General features: G+C 36.0%; 1 protein-coding gene across 1 annotated transcript in view; it reads left to right on the top strand.

The window, feature by feature from the left end:
- Window positions 1-13,450: 13,450 nt before the first annotated feature.
- Window positions 13,451-14,073, top strand: part of LOC139132729 (RAB6-interacting golgin-like) — a 33,770-nt gene continuing 33,147 nt past the window's right edge. The window contains exon 1 of the mRNA XM_070698996.1: window positions 13,451-13,508. Within this exon, the coding sequence (XP_070555097.1) occupies window positions 13,451-13,508 (58 nt within the window). The remainder of the gene's footprint in view (window positions 13,509-14,073) is intronic.

A 14,073-nucleotide genomic window follows, 5' to 3' on the forward strand; every position in this document is an offset into this window, starting at 1 on the left:
CTCGTCAACAACACTTTCTGATCGAGTTCAAGAAGAAATTTGTTGTACCATATAAAAGGCATACAGTCATTTGTAACCTAAATATGCCCATATATGGTCAAAGGGGCGTTAGAACGAAGCATCACCAATAAAAGATTCTCGGAATATTTGCAATTTGCTTGGTAAGTGGTATTCAAAATGCCAATGTGAGGGCGCTGTTTTTAAAGGCGGCCACCCACATAAAATCTGTGATTGGTTAGATTTTCTCTTTCCATGGTAACTCTGACAAAATTGGAACAGGTGACAGTATACCTTTAATGGGTACATGAATCATGTCCATGCCTATATTTATTAGTTTTCTTGTCTAAAAATGCAAGGAAGATGATTCATTTATCATTATGATATCATAATTTTGATTTTTTAATTCCACTTTATTGTCCTCAATAAACAAAATTAATTACATTGAATGAAAAGAATGACATCGGTATTAAAATTACGCAAGATCTTTTAATATTCCCCCAGTACTTGTCATGAGTGTCCTTTCCCATCACTTTTGCTTAGTAAGTGTCCGATTTTCGTACAATACTGAAAAAAGAAGTTAGCCATCAAGTGAGGATATTTTTCGTTTTGATCTACAATTGCAAATATTCCGAGAATCTTTTTATTGGTGATGCTTCGTTCTAATGCCCAAGAGCACGTCAAGAGGTAACAACTCTATGTAAATATTACATTTGTTCTGTAAAGCTGCCTCTATCACTTTCCAGAACTCTATGATATACTTACATTCAAAAATAAATACAAGAGGCTCTCCTCATAAATTCACAAAAGGAGCATTTATCAAAATCAGTTATCCCACTAATTTTCAAGTATTTATTTGTTATAAGTATTCACGATGCTGAAGTTAGACTCAGTTTCGGATTCGGTTTCAGATTCGGTTTCGGATTCGGTTCGGATTCGGTTTCGGATTCGAATAACTGAGAGTAGCGTATAATATTATTTTTTGAAGGATATGATAACTACTGATACACAAGGAGATATTTTAACTAGATCAGCTTACTGCACATGTAGCATGCATTTTATGACATAAATGTTTCGTACAAAATCATAATTTATGCAGTGTAAAAAACAAAACACTTTAGGCAGTAGAGCAATAAACTATAGAGCATGAATACACCAAACAAAACTGCTGAAAAATTAGTCAAAAGTTACAACTTATGGACTATTAAGCTTCAGTAATACACACAATACAAAGAAATGCATTCAATACAATCTTTATTGTTCAACATATTAACTGATAGTTTAGTCAGGGAGTTTAGTATGGTACATTCAAAATGAAATCTGTGTAGAAGAGCACCAATCAAAACAACAAAGTAATACAAAACATTAGCATTACACCACGTGATACACATTGTGACAAAAAAACAAATTAAAGTATAAATTTTTTTGTAAATGTTGTTTTCCTTGCTCGACACTTAATTGTGAAAACATGCACACAATTTATGCTTTAAAATATATACTACATATGCCGAAAGGTAATCCTGTAAAAACTTGTTCTGGACAACAAGTATTTATCTTTGAATACGAAAGTAATGTGGGCCATTTTATTTTCACTGGAATTTATTTAAGCCTAAAACTGATTTTCACTGTTTCACTGTGTCTTATTTTGACTTTGTCTAGTCTGATTGGATTTTATTTTAGCTGAAAAAAAGGTCAAGCGAGAGTAACGAAAAAAAACTCCAAGTGTAAATAAAGTATTCCTCAGTATGTCTAAATCGGCTAAAAAATATAAAATTTCTTTCAGTCACTCGAATCCGAAACCGAATCCGAAACGAATCCGAAACCGAATCCGAAACCAAGTCTAACTTCAGCATCGTTAAGTATTCAGTAGAAATGCAGTAGCTGTCATAGAGGGCTCTCATTTAGCAGAGATCACGTGATTAATTTCAAAATGGCAGCCTCCTTTCATAAAAATACGACGTGCATGAATATGTATTTGCTGCACATCTTGGTGAAAAATATACACGAAGTGTTAATGTAGGCTATACTGTATATGTATACTACGAAAGCCAAACAGTACAGGTACGCGGTAGGCCCCTTACACTTTGACCGTGATTTCATGTCAGACAAAAACAAAATTGCCGTGGTGATGTAAGAATTGCTACCTTACAGGCTAAATAAATACCTGAATCATATTTTACATGCTGAAATATTGTCATAATTTTCTGTATGAGGACGATTTCCGTTTAGCTCACCCCATTTAATATTGTGCAGCAAAGTTTGCTTATAATTGTTGATGTCTTCATATAGTATGAGCCAATAATAACAAATTGTTATCACCATAGTCCAACATACATTAAATAGTCTATTTCAGATTCCTCTTCAATTTCCAAAGACTGTTCAGCAGTCACTTCCAAATTATTAACCACTGAATCTGTATCATCATCAACAATTACATCCTGTCATTAGTGCTATAAACAACCTCTTCAAAATTGTAATCATCTTCTTCTGCTTCATCTAAAGCTAACTGATAGTCATCACCTGTAGTGTCAACTGCAGTGGGTTGGTTTGGCAAGTTTTAAATAACAAGCACTTGCAGCCAGGTCCACATACACTTCCAGATTTCACACATTTACAGCACCTATTGGTACATTTAGATTTTTACATTTGCATCCGGTTGTCCAAAATTCAACGTTTTCTTAACTTCGTCGAGGTTCTCATTAAAGTCCCAAATAATTTATAATTTTCCATTCTCAACTTTCCATCAAAACTCAGTTATTGGGGGTATTTGTACACCATCTACTCTTGCATTCGCCCACAAATAGGATACCCAACATGACCGTTTCCAGTGATATTTCAATTCCTCATTTGATGATACAAATCCAACTTCAGAGTCTATTCTATCCCATATTCTATTTCTAATATCATCAAGCCATTTGTGATGAATGTCCAAAGTTGTCAATTCGTCACTAATGAATGATGTAAAATGTTCCTCAGGTCTGTCATATCCAGGAAACACAAACAACTTTCCCCATAGTAGGGATTTTACATGAAATTAATAGATAGCTACAATTATGATAAATAATATATCAAAAGAAAGTTCTCTTCAAGACCAATTGATTGCATTTTGTTTGATGAAAATTGGTTCAGTACGTGCAGAGATATGTCCTGTTGAATTTGAAAAAATCAGCTTCCTATTTAGAAATTATGCCATGGTAGACACCTGTAGTTTTCATTACAACCAGGTGACCCCATATTGAACATTGTTTGAGGAAACTAGAATTGCAATTTCTTGTGCTTTTTGCAATAACTCAAGCATTTCTTATCGAAAATTGATGAAATTTTTTGTGGATATTGCTGATGAAATGTTCAATGGTTTTTAATTTTTATAAATGAAAAATATTATTTAGAATGCTCTTTACAAGGTAAACAAATAAACAATACCTGTAAACAATCAAATGATACCTGTGACATTGATCACTGTATGCATTATGTATTGTGAACATCAACAGAAATATGATAATCATATTCCATCATATATTACTTTGCATATATGAAAAAAGTTATTTAGATTTATGTTTACAAGGTAAACAAATAAACAACAATACCTGTAAACAATCAAATGATACCTGTGACATTTTAGAACTTGATTTAAATTTAACAAAATATTTTTTTATATTTTTTTTTAATTTGAACTTCGGAATTGTTTTTTAATGTTTTTGTGTGTGATTACAACTTTTATTAAATGATTATGAAATATGTCTGATTAATGTAGATTTTAAGTTTAACAATTACAGAGAACTTATCCAAAAAGTCAAAAAAAACTTCGTTCTCAACCCTTTTTCTATGCCGTAAAACAGCAACACGCATTTATAGAATGAACAACTGCATTAAACTGGATGCAAAATTACGCTGCCCCGGAAATACCATAGACCCTCGAAGTCAGCGGTCCAAAATACAAACCAGTATAAAAACCAACTTTTCCAAAGTCCGGAACACCATCAATGAGGAAAGAACAAATTAATAATCTACGGCCTTTTTCTTCAGAGAGAACCAAAATATTTCCCTTCTCGGGAACTAAAGATCGAAACTAAAATTTCAGTATATAGTATCGGCAAAGTGCGGTGCACGTGAGCAGTTCAGTATGGTATCGGCAAAGTGCGGTGCACGTGCGTATGCCTACGCTGCAGTGCTGGCTTGACAACTTCTCAGTGTCTATCGAAAAATATCACCCGGAAATCAAACTACTTCGAACAAGATAACGTTTGAAAGGGTAAAGTATATAAATATATCTCTAGATCCTTGCGTTTAATAAGAAATCAGACAAATCTAGCTGCAAAATCGAGAACGTCGGAACTCAGCTTAGACCTAACACAGAACATGTGGCGAAGCGCTGATTACTTGTATGTGATTCCTGGGAGTGCCCGGATGTAAAGTTGGGGTGAAACCATACTCGCTAAAAAGGGCCTTAAGCATCATTTTTCGCATCGTCAGACTTGTAATTATTGCAGAATTACAATTAATATTTATCATAAAATTAATTTTTGGGCCGAACGTTTAAGGAAATCAAGATTTTCTTTCAAAAAAACACAAACAAAACATAAAGTTTGATCATTGATTGAGTTTTTCTCGGCCGATTTTAACGTTCGCCCCCTCAAAATGAAGCCCATGATCTCGTCTTTCGTACCACCCCTAAAAATAGTGATGCGATCGGAATAAGTCATGCGGAGAGCCTATCAAAGAGGTATATATTCGATCTCTTTAGCGGGACATTTGAGATCACGGTACAACGCTTATAATGGACGCCAAAATCGCCGGTACGCGTGAGTTTGTAGTCGTGCTGCTTTGCCATTTATCGTAGTACAAAAGTGAAAATTTCCCAAAATGAAGTTAAAATAATAATCTTCAACACTACAGTTTCATTTTCTCTGATTATTTGGTCTAATTAAGAATTCACACGAAAGTTCGGACTAGACCTGCATCGAACGCGTACGTTCAACACGAATGTCATGTGACCTAAAATCCCTACCCATAGAGCCCTATGGCCGTATAACTTTTCGCCAAGGCTGCTGGGTAAATTTGGTGCTCATGCGCACATGGCTTACGACCTGACTTGACCCCGCAATATCCAGCGAATTTCAAAATCAATACGTAAACAATGGCTAGCGACGGCAAAACATTTCGCGTTGTCCCATTGATAAAGGCAATAGAGAACAAACGGAAAGCCTCAACAAAAAGACTGCAGCAGTCGGATAACTACTTCCCAGCAGAGGGTCATCGAATTGTGCAGCGTGAAACAGTTTTCAGTGGTAATTTTGTGGTCGTATGCCGACGATTTGCCGTACGCGTACGTACGTACTGCCATTGGGGGGGGGGTGTCGGAAAGGCCTGGACGGACGTGATCAACATTGTGGTGGCACTGGCACACCTTCATGAGTTCATTGGCATATAAGTTGACATTTGCAGGCTTTTTTAGGTCTTGTGTGCCACACACACGGCATAGACGTGTCAGCATGAGATATGCTTCTCCTCAGAGGGTCTATCACCGCTTACCTCCATTTTCTAGGTCAAACAAGCCAATCCTATTTGTCAAAAAACGGAAAAATAGGCTATGAATAAAATCCCGTTCCCTACATTACAGTCGCGTTCCCGACTTGGTTGTGAGTGGAAATGTTAGGTGATGTATTCAGGTCACTGGGAAAATTAGCGGTTTCCACATGAAAAATCTCATTCATCTTCTCCAGGTCCTCTAAAAAGGACAGAAAAAATGCCCAGAAAACTTCAGAAAATCACAAATTTTTGAGAGCGATTTTCAAAAATATGTATCTTACGAAAGAAATGACAGAATTTCACCGGGTTTTCACTTTTTACAAGGTTGTCTTTCTGTCTTGCGATTTGCGCATGTGCAGAATGTTTTCAGCCAGTTGTTGATTCAGAATCGAGCGTGATTCCAAGACAAGCAAAACCTGTCCGCATGAGCCAATGGCGGCGCTCTTCAAAAAATGACGTCATTGCTCATTAGCCTCCTCCCTATAGAAAGTTATATATATACGGCTATAGGAAAGTTGTTTGTGGGAAAAAGCAGATGAACGTTTCCTGTAGAACGCACAGTCAAACAACCTATAAAAGGCCAATGGCCCTTGATCAATTTAATCATGCGTATCACTAAGCAAACCGGTCATGTGGCAATTTTCTGTTCCAAGTCCTATATATAAACTTTGCATTTTTATAAATGCATCTAAAAAGTCCTTTTTGCAATAACCACGAAAGTAAGACACGTAGTCATGTTCACTGCAGGCAAATAAAGTTTGAAAAACTTTGCCTTGCTCAGTTGGTGGTATTGATGTTAGTGAAAGGTCGTGATTCATACAGGTCAAAAGTGTACATGTCGCAACCACCCCATTAAAAAACAGAGACAGCAAACCCCACTTTTTTATCAGCACTCAAGCCCTTCCTGTGTATACTCTAAGCATTACAGCTCAGGTGAAGCAAACACTGACTTCCTGATAAGACTGAGAATTTAATGTCCTCATCAACAATGTCTACATTAAGTAAGCGAATCAAGTATGCAAATCTGTTTTAGGCCTGGGAATTCTTCTTTCATATTTTGAAGGAAACTTTAATATTTTAGGGGGAAATTATTGGAATTTATCAGTCTATTCTGGAGAAAATAATAAAATATCCAATCCACATAACAAATTTATTTCCCAGTTAAGTAGTAAATACAAAATCCATACAATGGCCAGTTTGATTACATGTTTTAAAGTGGTCTGTTGTATCAGTGTGCCCTTTAACTACCATGATTGTAAAAACTTTAGAGTCAATTTGAAAATTGCCCCTTTTCTTGACAATTTTCTTGTGTCTCAGAGAATCATCATTTATGAGTTATAACTCGAAAATAGGCATTCACAATATTTAGTTTTGGAGACGATTTAATTTGCACCCTTTCAAGCGAGAGGCATTCTCTGAGAAGTAGACACTCTGAGACTTTGATGTACTTACTTCATTTACTTCCAAATAAAACAAAAATATTCGTGCCCATGAATATTTTGCAGTCGTACTTAGTCTCAGCAGCTGCAAAATCAGTGTTGATCCATGGCTGAATGTGTACATGGATTATGTAACCTTTGATTGTATTGTTTGTGTATTGCATTAACTTCCAACCCCAGTAAACCCGATTAGAAGGCCTAAAACTGGTGTAAGTTGTAATGGGATGGTCGCGTCATGAGGCATATGGAGGTAAACATTATCAAATGGTACTGCTCTCAACTGTATCAAAACATTATTATCAACAGAATGTAGCAAGGGCAAACCAATGTTATAAACATCAGTATCAAGAGATTATATGAGAATACTCTGATACTGTGATTAGAGTGCATGGTACTCTGGAGTCACTCCTTAATGGTTGGATTTGTACAGGGAAATGATTGATAGGACACCATTTGCATCAATTTGTTTGCCCCGTCAGTGTCTACTCCATCAAAGCCACCAGCTGTTACAAGTTTCTGATCTCCTGAGATGTATGGCTTTGACAATGTCAACATGGCATCACATAGTAGGTTAACTAATAGTCGTTTGTGTTTACGCACTCCGAGAAATTTTCTCCAATTTGTCGGAAGAACATGCTCAACCGTTAATGTTTCAAATACCACATCATCCTCTTTACCCGTAACTCGCCTTGCCCTTTTGATATACTTAGGACTAATGCCATGACGTTGTGGGTGATCAAAGACAATGTGTATTTCATGAGTGCTTTCTTTACTGAAGTATGGTTTCACCCACCTTCTACACAGAAACGACACATAATCCTTGAAGGTGTGATTAAATGCAAGTGGTGTTGTGTTTATTAGAAACATTCCCTCTAAGACAACACAGTCTACTGTAAAAGTCCTTGGCAATTCTGAATGAAAAGCAGACGGGTATCTTCCTTTCAATATCTTACCTACACTTGCTTTTTGTCCCTTTTCTGGCAGGCCATCTACAGTGGCTATTACCCTCGGGAGTTGATTGAACTGGCTGAGATCATCTACTGGAACAACTGTAGCTTTGGAATATGATATTTTTTCCGTAGAATAAAATTGACCAATTTTTGGTCTCCGATTTGCATCTTTTGTTTAAATATATTCTACTGGTCATCCTATATTGAAGATTACGTAATGAACAATCCTGTGTAATCCGAAACGGTAAAGAAGCATAAAATTGAAAATCAAAAGCACCAAAAAGAAGTTCCCACTTCTGTTTACATTTCAAAGGTTTTAAATGCTCGTTCGTGAATAGTTCAAGTTTGATTTCGTAACTCCTTTTACATGTGGCTTTTGACAAGAAATCACTAGTTGACTGCCGTATTGACTGAGTATTGAGTTGACGTGTTATACTCAACAAAGGCTTTGGGATAGCTCGAATCAAACAATAATACTTGAGTCGGTCGGGAGTAAAGTTGTATCTATTACACAACACATCGTATGATAAAAAATCATTATTCTCGTCTAATAAATCGGAAAGATACATTGTACTCTTCCGATACCACTCAATATAAAAAATGCTCATATTATTAACCCTCACAACGGGATTAAACCAAATACATTGACGTAAGGGAGGAACAAGGCTTCTCTCGCGGAGGGTTTCAGACCAACTATATAGAACAGCAAATTATGACAAGAACGTTTCCATCTCGCCAACTCTCTAATTTACTCGGTGGAAAAAAGAGTAGTCAGACTAATACCTGCCCATGCCTCAAAAATTTTAGACCATGTGGAATCTCTGTTTTGTACAAGTCTCTGAACCCATGACGCATGGAGAGCTTGAACAAAAGCGGAAGATGTGTCATTCTCCAGCCACTCATCTTATAATCGCAACACAATCTCAACCTATTTATTTTGTCCTGCTTCGAGTTCCAAATAAAATTATAGAATATTTTAAATAAGGCAATTAGATTAATAGGAGAGATAGGAAGTAGCAATGAAGAAATGTGTACAAATTTAGATAAAGCTATAGTCTTTATAACTGTGATTTTACACATTAAGTCATTGGACGCAAGGACCATTTGTCTAACAAAATTGCTACTTCCTTTATTTTAGGGACAAAATTAATCAGCTCAAGATGATCCAAGTCAACATTAAAATTAATACCAAGTATATTGAAATCTTTATCAATCCAAAGCTAATTTCTGTCTGGTATCAAGACCTCATCGGAGTGACCTTTTGAGCCAAACCAGACCATTTTTGTTTTATCATAGTTTATACATAGACCTGATAAACGTGCAAAGGCGTCTAATATGTCTAAAAGACATTTTAATGATTTTGAGAGCCATCTTAAAAATGAAAATGTGTTGTCGGCGTACTGACCGAGCAAACATTCCTTATCTCTGAGCCGAATACCTTTGATGTTATGGTTTGCTCTGATTCATGAGCAAGAATTTCTACGCACGTGATAAAAAAATAAGGGGACAGTGGGTCCCCTTGTCGGACACGCGCTCAAGAGAGAAGAAGTGAGAAAAATTTCCGTTATTTATAACACAGCTTGAGATGTTCGCATACAAACTTTGACCCAGTTTCGAAAGGAAGATCCAAAATCAAACCTGAGCAAAGCATTATCAATAAATTCCCACGAAGGAGTGTCACACGCCTTTTCAAAGTCCAGAAGGGCCAGCAAACAAGGAACTTTGTCCAACTTTGCGGTTAACAATACACCAAAAATTAAGTGAGTATTTCGCCAATAAACCTCCCTATTTTGGTCTGAGTGAATAATTTTAGGCAAAATGCTTTTCATACGATTTGCTAATGCGCCTGAAGCAATTTTGTAATCTGTATTGAGGAGCATGATCGGACGCCAGATCTTCAAAGAATCTGATACCTATTTTTAATTGCTTTCGGTTACATATGATAATGCCCCTGCTCTTTGAAATTGACCTTTCACCTGAACGATAAGCAAAATTAAAGGCGCGTACTACATACTGACTTATATCTGACCGAACTTGTTTTAAAAAATTCAACTGTCTGTACCCGGAGACTTATTATTTTTCATTGATTTAACACACGCTGGTATTCTCGCATAAATATATTTCTTTCCAAAGACCTCGCTTTCATCAGCATTTAGCTTTTTCGTAGAATTTTCGTGCATCATGAAATCATTCAAACCAGTTTGAGTACACTGTACAATTGTAGGGGCAGAGTAGAGCTTTTCATAAAAGTCTACTAGTGCATTAAGAATGGTTTTGTCATCTGTAGTTGTCGTTCCATCATTGAACGTTATTCCCAATGATTTTGTTGATATAGTTCCGTTTTTCCAATGAGCAAAAATATTTACTAGGTTTTCATCCTCAGCCGACCGCCTCGTAAAGGCTCTCTCTACTTCCCTCTACTTTGCTCGTACGAAGTTTAACCAGCTGCTCTTGTTTTTCATTGAGATCATTCAGCTGTTCATCTGAGGACAATAAGTTAACTTGAAAATGTGACAACTCAATTTCAGATTGGAAAGTTTTTTTCAACCTTTACAAATTCAGCATTTTTTCTCGCTGCGTGCGGGATAGTAGCCCCCCGAATATTGATTTTCAATACATCAAGCAATAATTGGTCCGAGATACTAAAACAGTGCTCAGATTGTGAATTTACATCTCTATAATCATTTACAGTATCGCGTATTGTTTTCTTGACCAAGTCAACATACGCATCATCATTCAGAAGTGAAGAATTAAACTTCCAGAATCCTTTACCACGACGAGTTTGATCAAAACATATTGATAAAACTATCAGAGAGTGGTCACTTCTGTAACCCGCGCGAATCTTTGCCCCAGTAGTCATAGAAACCAAATCAGGCGTGATAAGGAAAGTTCAATCCATTTGGATAAATAACGGGTTTCGCCTCCGCCATGTGAAGTGACGTACAGATTCATTTGTCATACGCCTGATATCAGTTAAATTTACTGTTCATAAAGAAGATCAATTTCGAATCGCGCCTTAGAATGCTTATCATTTCGACATTCGACATTCCAATATCCAATTAATATGACGGAGTCAATACCAATCATATTAGTTTTTCCTTTATATCAACAAAGAAAGCCGTGTTGTTCTCATTTGGATCGTACAAACAGACAAGAGTGACACGGAAATCTTGTATTGTTAAATCTAGTAAGATAAATCGACCATTTGTAAAACTTTGTTCTGAATAACAAGTGTACTCGAAATATTTTTTAAAATAATTTTGATTTTTACCGAAATGAAATAAGTAAGCAAAAGTAAAAAAATTCTATTACTCTAAAATGGTCGTCTGATAGCTTTGATATTGGTATATTAGGTATACCTTGTATACAGGTTCGTAGGGGTTATCTAATTTATGATGCTTTGATATAATAATGGAATCTTTAATTTTGCATATTGGGGTATTTTTGCCATTTTTGATCACAAGGTTGTTTCTCAAAAAGCTACTCGTCTGATAGCTTTGGTTGACATTTCCTGAGGGATGACCTAGATGTGATATTTTCAAATTACGATGAATCTTCAATCGTGTATTTGTGCAGCTATTTTTGGCATTTTTTGTAAGCCCATCTCGAAGTGTGCTATGACAGATTTCCAGGTCCTTCATCGACACGTATGTTACAAATATTATTCTCCTATAAAATAGCGGGTCAATATTGGCCGTTATGTCACCTCTATATCGGTTAAATAACGTAGAAAGGCACATTTGTCTTCTCATGGATAGTTTCGAAATATTTACTCAAGAGATAAAGCTATCTATCGGATAACTAATATATCAGATCAATATTTGTTGCACGTATCATCTAGTTTAGTGCAGGAATTTCAGAGATATGTAACTAATAACAAAAGTTAATTAAATATGCAAATGAGCAGATAATTGACATGACACTCACAGTATCATCATAATATTCTGAGATTGTCATCTGTGAAAAGTTTCATGAAAATCTGGTGCAGTATTTCTTGATATATGTCTATACTGTCATTACCGTCTCCATAAGGAAACCATTGTACGGAAAAAAAAGATATTGCATAACTTCATTAATATGCAAGCCACACTAACCAAAATCTAATCAGTTCTTGCAAGTAGCATATGGTACCTGTGTACCAAATCTGACTTGAATCCGTTCAGGCGTTTTTGAGTTATCGTGTAAACAGACAGACAGACACATACACACACACACAAACACACACACACACACACACGGACAGACAGACAGACATCGCTATGACATTAGCCACGTGTGAACACGTGAGCTAAAAATGCTTGGTTTCGGCCGCTGAATTTCCTGCGTTTGATCTCTCAGACGTCCGTTTTCTGCATTTGGGGCTTAAAGTGACGAAAATACCCAAGCAAGACAACAAAGACACACAAGTTGATATAATATAATAGCAATAACCCCCTTCGCAGTCGGGTATACACTCGATTTTGGTACAATTCGCTCCATATAGCATTCGCCTATCGGCTCGTGCTATATGTCGCGCATTGTACCAAAATCTCGTGTATACCCTCCTGCGGCGGGGGTTATTGCTTAAATATATTTAAAATCGCCATTCCCTTTCAGGCAATCTATTTCTCTAGTTTCACTTTCTCTCAATTCACGTAACGCCTGTACAATAAAAGCAAGTTTTAATTACTGCTGGATTATCTGCCATTCGTATTTTTATCTTTCTTTGATTTCAAGAAACATTGCTGCTTACAAATTGCTGAATAAATGCCCAGGGAAAGAGTTCACTTAACTATTAAAATCAATATATCGAAACCCCGATTATCAGTTAACGGCTATTATTAGTGTTCCTATTGCGAGCGGCCTCTGTCACATTACCTAACATATATATATATATATATATATATATATATATATATATATATATATATATATATATTATATATATATATATTATATATATATATATATATATATATATTATATATGGTATACACACTTCTCCGGTATTATTTATGAAATTTCAGAGGTCCAACAATACCTGAATTTGTGAGACGTTTATTCTCTTTTTGCAGAAACTGAACAGGAAGAATGAAAGAATAGTTCAATTAAAAGTTACCAAAATTGAACTGCACACTTAATTTGACGTGTATGATGCATCATTTTGTCGGTCTGCCAGTGCTACGTAAATTGTAGTCATAGACATACGAATTACATCGCTTGGAAATGAGTGGGGTACATGTTAAAAATAAAGCCTGGTAACATGTGTATGTGCGGTCATTAATAATTTACAGAATTTATGCAGTTGTCAATCAAGTCGCTATGTATTTCATGTTTATAAGGTTAAAATCCTAGTAAAATGTGAATTTTTTGTGCAATATTCATTTCCATAGTATTCCCTTTTATTTGTAAATGAATATTCATATGGTGTAAACAACAAAGATATCGATGTTTTTATGTAATTTTTGAAAGTATTGAGAAAGCAGTGACATCATCAGAATCTTGAACTTCAAGTTGATAAATGCTCATGCTTCTTTGCAGAAAAAGACTGCAGCTATGGAAGACGAGGCAAAGTATCAAGAAGACACAATCACTGACATGAAAAATAAACTCGGTAAGTATGATCATAGGAAATTTATTATGACGTGTAGAAATACGGTAAATCGATCCCGCAAGGATTAAAAGTATGGATACTTCAATAGTGCACGTTTCTCGTACCACATTCCCCACAATGGCAGAGCTGCAATTCTACCATTTAGGGTTTTTTATCCCGCTCGGTCGACTACGAGTTGTATGAGGTTGTAGCTCCATGCTTCTACTAAAACTTAAGTCAATCCACTAATGGACACCGGTCACATGTGTGTTAGCCTATTGGAACTTAGTTTTAAAAACAAAATGGTCGCAATTCGCATATTTACGCCCTCTGGCCTACGGTGAATTATTTTCTTTCGGCTGTCGTTTTCTTTTGATAATACACCATGATGACACATATTGGTTCTTATGTAATGAGATTTGAGAATTTGCTATAGTCACGCCTCTGCCACGTTCTATACATATCTCCGTTAAATATTTGTAAATCTGAAGTATATTTAAGCAATAAAGCACACCAAGCGACGGTATACCGACGGTATATGCACGAGCGATAGCGAGTGCATATATGAAGTGAACTGGTCAAATTC

The sequence above is a fragment of the Ptychodera flava genome, chromosome 5, assembly GCF_041260155.1.
Source record: "Ptychodera flava strain L36383 chromosome 5, AS_Pfla_20210202, whole genome shotgun sequence".
In the NCBI taxonomy this organism is placed as follows: Eukaryota; Metazoa; Hemichordata; class Enteropneusta; family Ptychoderidae; genus Ptychodera; species Ptychodera flava.